We start from the raw sequence: 15,188 nt of genomic DNA, 5'->3' as shown, positions 1-15,188 counted from the left end.
CCTTAGTGTTACTGTACTTGTATAACGATTATTGGCCTATCAATCGGTTATTGATATACTTTTCAGGTTGAAGTTGCTTCTGCCATGGTTGGAGTCTCGGATTCATGAGGGCTGTGAAGAGCCGGCCACACACAATGCTCTGGCCAAGATTTACATCGACAGTAATAACAACCCGGAGCGTTTCCTGCGTGAGAACCCGTATTACGACAGCCGGGTGGTTGGAAAGTATTGTGAAAAGCGAGATCCCCATCTGGCCTGTGTGGCGTATGAGAGAGGGCAGTGTGACCTGGAGCTCATCAATGTACGTCCTATATGTGTGATCTGTGCGGCAATGTGACCTGCCATATGATTGGTCTCTAATCCTCGGTTATTTGGGATTGTTCCTCTTTAGGTTTGCAATGAGAACTCCCTTTTCAAAAGCCTCTCCAGATATTTGGTACGCCGTAAGGACCCCGAGCTGTGGGCCAGTGTACTGTTAGAGAGCAATCCGTACAGAAGGCCTCTCATTGATCAGGTATGTCCTAGGACTTGTACTACAAGGATGAGACGTTTCTTTGTTTCCCCAAATAAAGCCATGTTCTTTCTTCTCAGGTTGTCCAGACGGCGCTGTCAGAAACTCAGGATCCAGAAGAAGTCTCAGTTACTGTCAAAGCTTTCATGACTGCAGACCTTCCCAATGAACTCATTGAGCTGTTGGAGAAGATTGTTCTGGATAATTCCGTTTTCAGTGAACACAGGTACATTTGGATAGTGTTTGCTCAGGATATTGGAAACGTGCGCATGCTTTCAGAGGCCGCAGTCATATAAAGCCATGGCCATGCGGCCGCCATGAGGAGCAACTACAACTGTAACACGTAACCCGAAGCAAAAAGCTGTGATAGAGCAGTAAAGTCAAAAAACTTCCATCAGGGGGTGCGGGGGGGTACCATAATAAAGACCTTATATTTAGTGCTGCAACCTGCTCCTGGACCCCCCTGCCAGTGTGCGGATCACTGAATGACTGCTCTGGAGTGGATAGTTCTGCCTAATAATGACGGCTCTGGAGTGGATAGTTCTGCCTAATAATGACGGGGCTGCTGAATGACTGCTCTGGAGTGGATAGTTCTGCCTAATAATGACGGCTCTGGAGTGGATAGTTCTGCCTAATAATAACAGGACCCCTAGTGTTACAGTCTTAGGGCATAGTCGTTAACGATCTCAAACGACCGCTATTGCGAAAGACCTGAAAACGTTCACTCATTTCCATGGAACGATAATCGTTACTTATGATCGTAATTGCGATCGTTTTTCTTTGCTATTTATTCGCTATTGCGTTCGTATCTATTGCAAACGACCGAACGATGTCTTATTCAATGCGAACGTTTTGCGAACGAGCAACGATAAAAATAGGTCCAGGTCTTATAAAGCGATCAACGATTTCTCGTTCGGTCGTTAATCCTTAACTACATTTCAACCGAACGATTATTGTTTAGATTTGAATGATTTAACGATAATCTGAACGATAATCGTCCGGTGGAATAGGGCCCTTACTAACCTGCTCACCGTTTGCTCTTCTGCTTTGTCTGGAAAGTTTCAACACTCCGTTTGAGGTTTCTCCACTTTATCTACTTTCCCTCCTCAGAAATCTGCAGAACTTGCTGATCCTGACTGCTATTAAAGCTGATCGCACCAGAGTTATGGAGTATATCAACCGGTTAGATAATTATGATGCTCCGGATATTGCCAATATCGCCATCAGTAATGAGCTGTATGAGGAAGCCTTCGCCATCTTCAGGAAATTCGATGTCAACACTTCTGCCATACAGGTGCGGCAATAGCTTCTCATTCAGCTTATTGCCAGACTTCTCACCTGCACCGAGACTTTACTGACCTTCTCATATGTTTTAGGTTTTGATTGAGCACATTGGGAATTTGGACCGCGCTTATGAATTTGCTGAGCGCTGCAATGAGCCGGCTGTGTGGAGCCAACTGGCAAAGGCCCAGCTGCAGAAAGGAATGGTCAAGGAAGCCATCGACTCCTACATCAAAGCAGACGACCCTTCTTCTTACATGGAAGTGGTCCAGGCTGCCAATGCTAGTGGTAGGTTTGTGTTCCTTCATGCCGCTTACTACAGCTGAATGTCATGAATTAAGGCCCCATACATCTTAGACTACTGTTGGCCGGACCCGCTGCCACTCAAAGGTGTCTGGGGCTTTCTAGAATCAGGAACACTGCGGTTTAATGCAGATTGGTGTAAGAAGACGTGACATGCAGCGCTCAGCCCAAAGTCGTCTTATGATGCTCTTACACATCCGGCTCTCTTGGGATTTGTTCCACACTCTATGGCCTTATTCACACATCCCGTAATCTACCGGTCAGTTAGTGCACATTGTCGTCTATTGGGCTGTTCACACGATGGGTTGATTACAAAGCCGCAAACCAAAGGTAAAAAAATGACACATCCTAGGGCAGACCTAGATTATTTTTTTTATGCATCATCTCATAGAAATCAATGGGGTCCTCTATTTTTAATGGATAGTAACCTGTTTGGCGTTGGTATTTCCATTAAAAAAAATGCGGATGAGTTATAATTCACATGTTAAGAAAAAAAGATTTACAGAAATGAACTTATAAAAAATACTGACCGTGTGCATGCGGCCTATGTTTAACAAAAACATCTAAAACTAATTCCATTCTTGGATCGGGATTGTAGAGCGAGTGTCGGGACCTGCAGAGCATCTCGGGGTGGCGGTGGTACAGAGTACTAAACCAGTCATGAAAATCCAGCGGATAGTCATTGTCTCTGATATGTTTTTTTTTTTTTTTTTTTTTTTTAAGGAAATTGGGAAGAACTTGTTAAATACCTGCAAATGGCCCGAAAGAAGGCAAGGGAGTCCTATGTAGAAACAGAGCTCATATTTGCTCTCGCTAAAACCAACCGTCTTACTGAACTTGAGGAGTTTATTAATGGACCAAACAATGCTCATATTCAACAAGTAAGTTTGATTTCTCTCAGTCCTGGTAGTAGTAGTGTTTCATCCTGTCTGAGGTTGCCTCCTTTGGTTGGCCAAACTCGCAGAGAAAGGTCCAAGATGATCAAACATGATACATTTTCACTGCCTAACCCCTTTGTGCTAGGATAGATAAGCCGCTGCCAGAGCAGTCTGGCTGCTGCTTACTCCTCTCCTCCCCATAGAGAGCACAGGAACAGTAAGCAGTGCAGAACCTTCATGTGTATAGGGAGGATTGGAGAGAACAGGTAGGACACCATAGGCCCCATACAGTAAGGAAGAATAGAACATCCACATGCTTAGTCACTAGACACTTGGAATGGATAATTATTCTTTTCTGGTCAGAGGCCTTGTGGTCGGGAGCTCCAGCAGTCGGCTGTAACCTGGCGTGGAGCATTGTAGCAAGTGCTGAATGTCTCTGCAGCACTCCCCCAGGTGATAGGAAGCATTACACTTCCCATAGAAATGGACAGGTTCTTGGAGACAGTCGACCTCCTTCCATATTAATTCAGAACTTCTTATGTTTATATGCTTTAGCCATAGTCCTCTTTATAATGTGACCTCCATCTGTACCCTGTGCTTTCATGCCGATTCCTCAGTTCCCTGGTACTGTGAGGAGGGAGCACCTGGAGGCTGGTGTAGTAATACTATGTAGTTTGGTTTTCCTGACCGTTCCCTTTGGTTTCCCTCCTCTCAGGTTGGTGATAGATGCTATGATGAGAAGATGTATGATGCTGCAAAGCTGCTCTACAATAATGTCTCCAATTTTGGCCGTTTGGCGTCCACCCTCGTCCATCTGGGAGAATATCAGGCTGCTGTGGACGGAGCCCGGAAAGCAAACAGCACCCGCACCTGGAAAGAGGTGAGAAGCCGCTTAGCAGCAAGTCTTGTGGCTTTTGTGGCCTGAGTCTATCTCCCACTATAATGTGGCTGACATCTTCTTTTCTTAGGTTTGCTTTGCCTGTGTAGACGGTAAGGAGTTCCGTCTTGCCCAGATGTGCGGCCTCCACATTGTGGTACATGCTGATGAACTAGAGGAGCTAATAAACTACTATCAGGTAACTAAAGAGACATTGCCTGCTTTCTCGGTCTGTTTGGATTCACCTGTACAGTAATATATATAGGTTGTAGTATAGTAATAGCCACCACTGGTACAGTTATATATGTATATAATATGGCTGTAGTATAGTAATATATGTATATAATGTGGCTGTAGTATAGTAATATATGTATATAATATGGCTGTAGTATAGTAATAGCCACCACTGGTTCTGTAATATATACATCTCTATATATAATATGGCTGTAGTATAGTAATAGCCACCACTGGTACTGTAATATATACATCTCTATATATAATATGGCTGTAGTATAGTAATATATGTATATAATGTGGCTGTAGTATAGTAATATATGTATATAATGTGGCTGTAGTATAGTAATAGCCACCACTGGTTCTGTAATATATACATCTCTATATATAATATGGCTGTAGTATAGTAATAGCCACCACTGGTACTGTAATATATACATCTCTATATATAATATGGCTGTAGTATAGTAATATATGTATATAATGTGGCTGTAGTATAGTAATATATGTATATATATAATATGGCTGTAGTATAGTAATAGCCACCACTGGTACTGTAATATATACATCTCTATATATAATGTGGCTGTAGTATAGTAATATATATATATATAATATGGCTGTAGTATAGTAATATATGTATATAATGTGGCTGTAGTATAGTAATATATATATATATATATAATATGGCTGTAGTATAGTAATAGCCACCACTGGTACAATGAATCAGGAAATTAGACTTACTCTCACTTGTGTGTTTTTCTAGGATCGTGGTTACTTTGAGGAGCTGATCACCATGCTGGAAGCAGCTCTGGGGCTGGAGCGGGCACACATGGGCATGTTCACTGAGCTTGCCATTCTGTACTCCAAGTTCAAGCCACAAAAGATGAGAGAGCACCTGGAGCTGTTCTGGTCCCGAGTCAACATCCCCAAGGTGGGCTCCATCATCTTATAGCTGATCCTTAGGTGTGGAGTGAGGCGGAGCGTGGGACACCATCACTAACGTTACGTCTTCTATGGCAGGTGCTGAGAGCGGCAGAGCAGGCTCACCTCTGGGCGGAGCTGGTCTTCCTGTATGATAAGTATGAGGAGTATGATAACGCCATTATCACAATGATGAGTCACCCCACAGACGCCTGGAAGGAAGGACAATTCAAAGATATTATCACAAAGGTAACGCTGCAATCGCTTCTGACAGCCGTGCCGCTAATAGTTGTATGTGATGGGCATCCATTATAATGCATACGGAGGTACAGTGGAGAGCTGGATATAGGAGGCCTAGAGCATAGTCTTTTCTTATTTATCCAATTTAAGTGGTTTCTGTCTGTTTCTTAAGGTGGCGAATGTGGAGCTGTATTATAGAGCGATACAGTTTTATCTGGAATTCAAGCCGCTATTGCTGAACGATCTGTTGATGGTCTTGTCTCCACGACTGGACCACACCCGCGCTGTCAACTACTTCAGCAAGGTAAGGTCGCAGGACATCTGCGGATATACGTATTCCATTCAAGGATTCAGAAACCTAAAAACATGTAGCTGCTTTCTTCCAAAAACAGTGGCTCACCTGTGTGGATTTTTTTTTCTTTTTTACATTCTTGTTTTCTTTCTTGAAGGTGAAGCAGCTTCCTCTAGTAAAGCCGTACCTCCGCTCCGTGCAGAATCACAACAACAAATCCGTCAACGAGGCTCTTAACAATCTGTTCATAACAGAAGAGGACTACCAGGTGACACATTTTACTCTAATCTTACATCGAAATTCAGCTTGTATTATTACATTCTTAGATCCTTGGCTTTAGGTTTAGTAAAAAATCATCTTTATCTTTTAGGCACTTCGTACATCTATAGATGCTTATGACAACTTCGACAACATATCTCTTGCTCAACGTTTGGAGAAGCACGAGCTGATTGAATTTAGAAGGATTGCCGCGTACCTTTTCAAGGGTAACAACCGCTGGAAACAGAGCGTGGAGCTGTGTAAGAAAGACCGGCTCTATAAGGTAGATATATAAAGCCTTCTCCTGCTGCAGCCCCAACACCCTGAAATAATAGCTCAGCCCTAGATGTTTTACATTGACAACCTTCCTCTCCCAGGATGCCATGCAGTACGCCTCCGAATCCAAAGACACAGAACTGGCAGAGGAACTTTTGCAGTGGTTTTTGGTGGAGGGGAAAAAGGAGTGCTTTGCCGCCTGTCTCTTCACGTGTTATGACCTGCTGCGCCCAGATGTGGTGCTGGAGACTGCATGGCGGCACAATATCATGGACTTTGCCATGCCCTACTTCATCCAGGTCATGAGGGAGTATTTGAGCAAGGTAAGAACCTGAAAAAGCGTTTTCATTCTAGTGGGATATATGAAGAGATTATAGAAGTGCGGCATCCTGTCCGTCATGTGACTGCGCTCATGGCGTTCTCCGTTCTGGATGGTTAAGTCCTGTTAATGCAGGTGGCTGTGGACAGTGCCCGAGGGAATATGGCTGAACATAAGTATTGGTGAATCAGCAGCTGGGGTTTGGTCTAGTAGGATAAACACATGCAAAGTCACCATCTGAAAGATGTCCTATTTTATGCAAGACGGAAAACGTGGTGTCTCCTAACTATAGCCGATCAGTCTGATAAGAATGATATAAGCTATATCTATATAGAAGGGTCATCATGTTCCTGCTCCCAGCAGAACACCGCGAAAGTGGCAGATTGTATGAAGACGTAGTCAGGCACAACAAACTATTCCTGCTCACAATGGTGGTGTGGAGAGACGGATGACTAGTGCTGCACAACAGATTTGTACCTATTGGTGATAGCGGTTACTATGGTTTGATAGCGGCTTTTTTAGCACCATTTGGGCCAGCAGAGGAGTCTCGGATATGGGATTGTGTGGAGCATCTTTTTGCTGTTTTTTTAATCTGCTTTTTCTGTAGCGCTTTCTATTGCTGTACACAACATTATATGAGAAGAAGCCTCCTAATGCAGTTATATATGCACACACCTGAAGGGGCCTGTATATGCTGCCCACACCTGAAGGGGCCTGTATATGCTGCCCACACCTGAAGGGGCCTGTATATGCTGCCCACACCTGAAGAGGGGCCTGTATATGCTGCCCACACCTGAAGAGGGGCCTGTATATGCTGCCCACACCTGAAGGGGCCTGTATATGCTGCCCACACCTGACTCACCTGTATATGCTGCCCACACCCAACTCACCTGTATATGCTGCCCACACCTGAAGGGGCCTGTATATGCTGCCCACACCTGAAGGGGCCTGTATATGCTGCCCACACCTGGAGGGGCCTGTATATGCTGCCCACACCTGAAGGGGCCTGTATATGCTGCCCACACCTGAAGAGGGGCCTGTATATGCTGCCCACACCTGAAGAGGGGCCTGTATATGCTGCCCACACCTGAAGGGGCCTGTATATGCTGCCCACACCTGAAGGGGCCTGTATATGCTGCCCACACCTGAAGGGGCCTGTATATGCTGCCCACACCTGAAGGGGCCTGTATATGCTGCCCACACCTGAAGGGGCCTGTATATGCTGCCCACACCTGACTCACCTGTATATGCTGCCCACACCCAACTCACCTGTATATGCTGCCCACACCTAACTCACCTGTATATGCTGCCCACACCTAACTCACCTGTATATGCTGCCCACACCTAACTCACCTGTATATGCTGCCCACACCTAACTCACCTGTATAGGCTGCCCACACCTAACTCACCTGTATATACTGCCCACACCTGAAGGAGCCTGTATATGCTGCCCACACCTAACTCACCTGTATATACTGCCCACACCTGACTTACCTGTATAGGCTGCCCACACCTGAAGGAGCCTGTATATGCTGCCCACACCTGACTTACCTGTATATGCTGCCCACACCTGACTTACCTGTATAGGCTGCCCACACCTGACTTACCTGTATAGGCTGCCCACACCTGACTTACCTGTATAGGCTGCCCACACCTGACTTACCTGTATAGGCTGCCCACACCTGAAGGAGCCTGTATAGGCTGCCCACACCTGACTTACCTGTATAGGCTGCCCACACCTGACTTACCTGTATAGGCTGCCCACTATGCGTCTATGTGCTGTTCTCCGCACCATCCACAAGCTTAGGTGCAGCACAATCCGTATATATACCTGTATAACACTTGTCTGTGTCGTCTTTCTGCTCTTAGGTCACTCTAGTTCCTCAGTGGTCAGTGTCACCCAGGCGGGGTTTAGTGAGTGTCAATTGAGCCCCTATAAATGGATGCTAAACCCCGCCTTAGTGACACTGGCTGACAATGATAAAAGAACACAGGAAAACTGGGGTGACTATCACTTTAAGGCTACAGTTACTATAGCAACAGCACGGCCGCTAGTGTAATGGTGCCCTGCTCCCTAACCAGTCGGTGATCCCATATCATGTAGTTCCTGTAGCAAAGCCTGACTGGAAGCTTTGTCTGTCAGACATTACAGGAGGACCGGAGCGGAGATTAAAGGGATTTCCCTGGACTGCTAGCTCCTAATGTCCTTGTCGCAGCCCCCAGATGGGGGTCTCAGCGGGAACCATTGGTGGCTGCTTGGTCAAAGCTGAAAACGTTTGATATGTTAGAGAGAGCGATCAGGAGAATACACATGCTAGTGCATTCACTCCCGCCTCTGTGTCACGTGACCTGGGCACACGCCTAATGCTGGTCTATGGGGTGGTCTCGTAGACACAAGGAGAGGAGCACTTTCTTTAAAGCAAATGTACAATTCGGTATATTCGCTCTAAGTTTTGACCATGGATATTCCTGGGCACTGGCCGGGGGTGAAGCACTGGAGGTGGGCTGCCTGCCCTCAGCCCTTGATTTTACATTAGAAGCAGAAAGGCGGGTGGGATTTGTTTCATCATTGGCGCATAGTTGTCTGTTCTACATTGTCTGTTTCCTCCATGATTGTGTGTGGTTGGTGTTAGGATGAGGAGTTATCTGCTTACCGAGCACAGTGCAGTTCTATCCATGTTTCCAGGAGCATGATACCTGTGCACCACTCTGATCTCTAATGGACCTGTCCCACCGCTGAGGGTATATATATATGTACCTGTCCCACCACTGAGGGTATATATATATATATATATATATATAATCTGTCTTACCACTGAGGGTATATATATATATGTACCTGTCCCACTGCTGAGGGTATATATATATATATATATATGTACCTGTCCCACCACTGAGGGTATATATATATATATATATATATATATATATGTACCTGTCCCACCACTGAGGGTATATATATATATATATATATATATATATATATATATATATGTACCTGTCCCACCGCTGAGGGTATATATATATATATATGTACCTGTCCCACCGCTGAGGGTGTATATATATATATATATATATATATATATGTACCTGTCCCACCGCTGAGGGTATATATATATATATACATATATATGTACCTGTCCCACCGCTGAGGGTATATATATATATATATATATGTACCTGTCCCACCGCTGAGGGTATATATATATATATATATGTACCTGTCCCACCGCTGAGGGTATATATATATATATATATATATATGTACCTGTCCCACCGCTGAGGGTGTACCTGTCCCACCGCTGAGGGTATATATATATATATATATATATATATATATATATATATATATATGTACCTGTCCCACCACTGAGGGTATATATATATGTACCTGTCCCACTGCTGAGGGTATATATGTAGCTGTCCCACTGCTGAGTATATATGTATATGCCCCAGTCCCACCTCTATATTGTATAGTATATATTGCTATCCCGGACCCCATGGAGTCCATGCTGCCTGTTACCTCTTTATCACGTTTCCTTTTATTTCTTTTTTTATTCTCTAACAGCCGCGATTTCATTTTATTTCTTTGCTTATTCTTCCTTTTTGTTTTGTGAGATTTGGTTTTCTAAGCTGCTCCCTCTGGATTCCTTTGCAGGTTGATGCAATAAAGGAAAAGGTGAAAGTTGATTCTTGTTTTCCATCTTTAAACCTGGAAGACTAAGTCTAAAGAATCTGCATGCGTTTCCCACCTCCTCCTTTCTTTTACTACTACAATTACTACCCCTGCTGCTGCTCTCCTCCTCCTCCTCCCCCCAGAAAACACTCACTAAAGCCTCCGCTGGCCTTAAAATACCAGAACTAAAATAGTTAGAATTAGGTTGTTTCTAGTGTTTTGCTACTAATCGGCTAATCTCAGGAAGATGGAAGGGATTGGCTCACAGTTAATAATGGGAGACCCGTCTCATAAATCTGAAAGATGAGATACATAGACCTTGTAGTTGCATCTTGTACCACCAGGTGGCACACTCCCTGTGCTGATCAGTCCACCTAGAATTACCATACACCTTAGGGTAGGAAGTGTAGAATTGGGCGATAAGGAATTACATATTGCTCTACACAATTTGCATTTAAAGAGGTTTTTCTGGGCAGAATGTATTGATGACATGTCCACAGGATAGCCCCTCTAACAGATAGGTGTCCCACTACACAGGGAATGGAGATGTCTCTGTACGTTGTGTAGTGGTGGTGATACGCTCCTCTGTAACAGATAGGTGTCCCACTACACAGGGAATGGAGATGTCTCTGTACGTTGTGTAGTGGTGGTGATACGCCCCTCTAACAGATAGGTGTCCCACTACACAGGGAATGGAGATGTCTCTGTACGTTGTGTAGCGGTGGTGATACGCTCCTCTGTAACAGATAGGTGTCCCACTACACAGGGAATGGAGATGTCTCTGTACGTTGTGTAGTGGTGGTGATACGCCCCTCTAACAGATAGGTGTCCCACTACACAGGGAATGCAGATGTCTCTGTACGTTGTGTAGCGGTGGTGATAACGCTGTCAGCCTGTGGATAGGTGTCCCAGTACACAGGGAATGGAGATGTTGTGTAGCGGTGGTGATACGCCGTCAGCCTGTAGATAGGTGTCCCAGTACACAGGGAATGGAGATGTTGTGTAGCGGTGGTGATACGCCGGCAGCCTGTAGATAGGTGTCCCAGTACACACTGAATGGAGATGTTGTGTAGCGGTGGTGATACGCCGGCAGCCTGTGGATAGCTCACCAGCACATTTTGCCCAGAGAACCTTTTTAACGTAGGACTCCCCCCAGTGTTAAACAGAACGTCTATTTTTTTTAATATATAATTTACATGATTATCGTTACTTTATAAGCGGAGCTCGTATCTCCATCCTTCAGATTTATCCATTATTAGTTTTTTATACATTTATAAGAGTTGTGATCCAGTTCCTGATCTTTTTTATCCTCATTACTGATTCTCTGACCGTAGCCAAAACTAAAGTCACAGAAGTGAATGATTTTGTAGTGGTTTTTCTCTTCCCCTGAGCCGGTCCAGATCCCATGGTGTCGCGGTCTATTGCCCAAGTATAGTTCGGTTTACACCCTGTTAGATTTGTGCCAGTAACTTTTTGATGATTCTTGTACTAGTAGTGCACACTTGCTTGCCCTATCCTTGACGTATTGGCCGGAAGATCTTCTGTAGCATCTCTTCAGCCTTAAGCATACTGCCCCCCATTTAGATATTTTGGGGTCCTAGTTCATCAGACTACGAGTCAGAATCTTTTTTGATGCTGTAGTTTCTTTGGCAAATGATCTGACACCATTGGAACAATCTGGCGGAGTCTGGAAACACATCAGGGGAATCTCCTTCTGTGTCTGACATCTGAAATCTAGTGTGAGTGTGTGTTGTGTGAAAACAAACCAGGTAATTGAAGTGCATTAGTGTTACACGATGGAAGAGCAGCCTCGGCAAGGATGATAGAGGAAGCATTGCTGTATGAGCCTGTCCCTCCATGGCCAGAATCCTCTCCTCGCTTCAGTTCTGTTGCCGTTTCTTTTCATGCACATATTATTAGACTTGATGCAAGTCGTGTTGAATGCATGTTTCCAGAGGAGTTCTTCTTTTTTACTTTTGTTATTGCCGCTGCTGCTCCTGTGGAAAAGCCTTTGTCTTTTGAGCAGATTTGACGTTTACATGGATGACACACGGTGCGAGAGCAGAGTAGTCAGAGCGGTGGCGTCCCTGTAAGCATAGCCCGCGGCCGTCCACTGCTTCTAGGCCCCTGATCCCTCCCAGCGTCCTGTATGTCTCCTCCTGCTTTTTTTAGTTACCGTATAACATGCTTTGCTGTTTCGTGTCTATCTGAAAGTCCTGGTGGGCTAGAGAAGAGTATCACAGTATATACTGTAACATCCAGTCCCGGCTTGGGGAAAATCTGAAGAATTACAAAGTTCTGAAATGCACTGATATGATATGAAAAAAACCCAACAAAACCCCCCTAGGAGTACAACTTCACTAGTCACAATAGTCCTGTCCTCTCACCAGCTGTGTGTTCTCTTGGTGGATTACATTGACCACTTCCTTTCCATCAGGTTATATGGACGTATAATGTGTCTCCGGACCAGGGAGCATGTGGAGATGCTTGTACCTCAGCTTGCATTGTCTGCACACCTGTCTGCTTGTGGCCTGGATAGACGTAGAGTGTTTTGGCCTTAGTTTGGCTGTGGTGGGTAGATGGCATGAATAACCTAGTAACCATGTCCGTATCATTGCATGTGTATCAGTGCTTTGTCTGCAGAAAGGGCAGGAGCACATGCACATATTGTTTAGGTGGTGTCTTCCAGGCTGTTCAGTTCTCCAGTCTTCCTGTTCTGACGGGAGAGTCAGGCATCTAGGAGGATATGTTCGGAGTTCCAGCGTGCCTCGTCTTTACAGACCGCACTCGGGAAGGCGCTGCATGGCTGCATCTCTTAAAGTGAATTTGTAATTGGTCACTTTGCAGCAGTTGTGTGGATCACAGAGGAGGACATGTGAGGGATGATCAGACAGAATGAAGAATGGTGGCTGTAAATGAGGTCAGGGGACATTTTATACCTCTATACATTACACCTTTGTTTTAACCTTTTTTCAATACTTTTTAATATTTAGTGTGGGAAATGGAGACTGGAACTAATATGAATGAGCTGCATGTCGCTTCCAGCCTTGTAGGCCGTGCGTTCTTGTAACCTCTTACACAGTAGATTCCTATTGGTGCCCACAATCCCGTGGAAATAAAATTGGCGTTCATTAAAAGTCGTTTTGGTACAAATCCGTGAAGACCTATTGTCTTACAAGTCGGACCATGTCATGGCTTTGTTTTAGGTGGTTACCTCAATCTCTCTTGTGGTTGTATCGGCTTCAATTACTCCATTACTGTTCGTTTTCCTAAAGTCACTGCTGATACTAAATCCAAGAGTCTTGTGAGTGGCGTAACACGTAGCCTTTGCGTAGCTATAGATTTTATATGATTCTGAATATTAAGGCTTTTCCACGTTTTCATCATAGGATCCTTTGTTTCATATTGTTTGGTCATAATCTCATTGATGTAACATCATTTCTTGTGCTGTTTTAAAGGTTGACAAACTAGATGCCTCTGAATCCCTCAGAAAAGAGGAGGAACAAGCTACAGAAACCCAGCCTATTGTCTATGGTAATCCACACTTTGCTTTCTTTTGTTTATATGGTTGTACAACTTCTTTAAATATGTCTGTGGCTCCCTTTACGTCTCTATGGGGGCATTTACATGTTCTGTGATTGCGGTCCATGCACAGATGTGCTACAACTGCGCGAACCCCCCCCCCCCCCCCCCCCCCCCATGATTTTCATATGAAAATCAAAACTCGCATGTAAAAATCGCACCAAAACCGCAGCGATACGGTACGTGTGAAGGCACCCTAAATGTTCGAGCTAGCGGTGTCTCTATACTAGGGTGAATAGTTAACCCCTTTGCGTCAGTAATCTGTATATATACGTTCCTACACTGATGGTGGCTTTCTAATGAGAGCGGGAGCGCCATCCTGCCTATTATTATTATTATTACTTTGTAAATGAGCTTTGGCTTGGTGACTTTTGGTGTAACACCTTTGTTTATATTTTTTAGGTCAGCCCCAGTTGATGCTGACAGCAGGACCCAGTGTTGCAGTACCTCCACAAGCCGCATTTGGCTATGGTTATGCTGCACCCGCCTATGGGCAGCCCCAACCAGGATTTGGATATAGCATGTAAAAGAAAAGGGTGAAATCTCTAAACCTGGGCTATTTTCTTACTGAAACTCCACCGTCCCTCTTCCGCCTACTGTCCCATAGCAGGGAAAAGCTGCAGAAATTGGCTCCAGATTCTTTAATCCTTGTATCATGAAGGACAATTTATTTTTTACAGTCTATTTGGATCACACCTTCCTAATTTTTCTTCACATTCCATAATCTAAAAGAATTACAATCTTGTATGTTAGTTGCTTTCTTTTATGCTGGCCTTTTTATTTTGGCTTTGTGGTTTTGTTTTTCCCTTCCTTTTTGAGTTGCCTGTAACCCCTCCAGTAGTTGCAGCAGCTTCAGCTGTAATAGAGGTTAATACAACTCGCAACCCCTTCTAGGACCTGCAATACATGACACTGTCTGGTAGCGAAGGGGTTAACAATGCTAACAGTCTGTTGTGAAGAATCTGATTTGCACTCTTAGTGTTAGAAAAGTTAATATTGACTCTCAGAATTGATGTATGTGCGCAGCTTCTGTACGGTCTTATCTAAATGCATATAAATCTACTTGTATATTCTGAAGAAAAAAAAAAAGAAAATGTTTCTATTTCCACATGCAAGACTGCCGAGGACAAGAACACTAATCTCCATATTCTATCCCACTTTTGTTGTGTGACATAGAAAAGAGAGAATAAAGGGTCACATAAGGGAATCTTCAGTTGCGCATATAGATAATGCTAGTGTGTGTAGCTCACTCCATGATGAACAGATGGCCCTATGTCGTGCTGTATCCTGTGCTTTATTTGTGGGACCATTTCATTCAGGAACAAAGAAGGCACCATCATTCCAGTCTGTGTATCCTTCTCCCTGAGGTTTGTGTATGTTGGATATTGTGGTGTTCTTAGGTCACTGTTTGAGTGTACAGAGGAGAGACTTTTAAGCAACAACATCTATAAATGCTGTTCAGTTTTGTTTGTGCAATTTGAGATGACAGATTTAAAAGAAAAAAAATAAGTAAATAAAATAAAAATACTGAACTGTG

General features: G+C 44.2%; 1 protein-coding gene across 3 annotated transcripts in view; it reads left to right on the top strand.

Moving 5' to 3' along the window:
- Positions 1 to 15,188, top strand: part of CLTC (clathrin heavy chain) — a 70,322-nt gene extending 55,134 nt beyond the window's left edge. For all 3 annotated transcript variants that reach the window (XM_069971803.1, XM_069971802.1, XM_069971804.1), the window contains 16 exons: positions 67 to 301; positions 392 to 514; positions 592 to 737; positions 1,622 to 1,805; positions 1,888 to 2,080; positions 2,819 to 2,976; positions 3,689 to 3,853; positions 3,942 to 4,049; positions 4,851 to 5,018; positions 5,108 to 5,257; positions 5,421 to 5,552; positions 5,698 to 5,808; positions 5,911 to 6,081; positions 6,176 to 6,397; positions 13,528 to 13,603; positions 14,054 to 15,188. In XM_069971803.1, coding sequence (XP_069827904.1) covers positions 67 to 301; positions 392 to 514; positions 592 to 737; positions 1,622 to 1,805; positions 1,888 to 2,080; positions 2,819 to 2,976; positions 3,689 to 3,853; positions 3,942 to 4,049; positions 4,851 to 5,018; positions 5,108 to 5,257; positions 5,421 to 5,552; positions 5,698 to 5,808; positions 5,911 to 6,081; positions 6,176 to 6,397; positions 13,528 to 13,603; positions 14,054 to 14,178 — 2,467 coding nt within the window. In that variant the 3' untranslated portion in view covers positions 14,179 to 15,188. The remainder of the gene's footprint in view (positions 1 to 66; positions 302 to 391; positions 515 to 591; positions 738 to 1,621; positions 1,806 to 1,887; positions 2,081 to 2,818; positions 2,977 to 3,688; positions 3,854 to 3,941; positions 4,050 to 4,850; positions 5,019 to 5,107; positions 5,258 to 5,420; positions 5,553 to 5,697; positions 5,809 to 5,910; positions 6,082 to 6,175; positions 6,398 to 13,527; positions 13,604 to 14,053) is intronic.

Source organism: Dendropsophus ebraccatus, chromosome 5, assembly GCF_027789765.1.
Source record: "Dendropsophus ebraccatus isolate aDenEbr1 chromosome 5, aDenEbr1.pat, whole genome shotgun sequence".
Lineage (NCBI taxonomy): Eukaryota > Metazoa > Chordata > Amphibia > Anura > Hylidae > Dendropsophus > Dendropsophus ebraccatus.
This window is presented reverse-complemented; position numbering and strand designations above follow the sequence as displayed.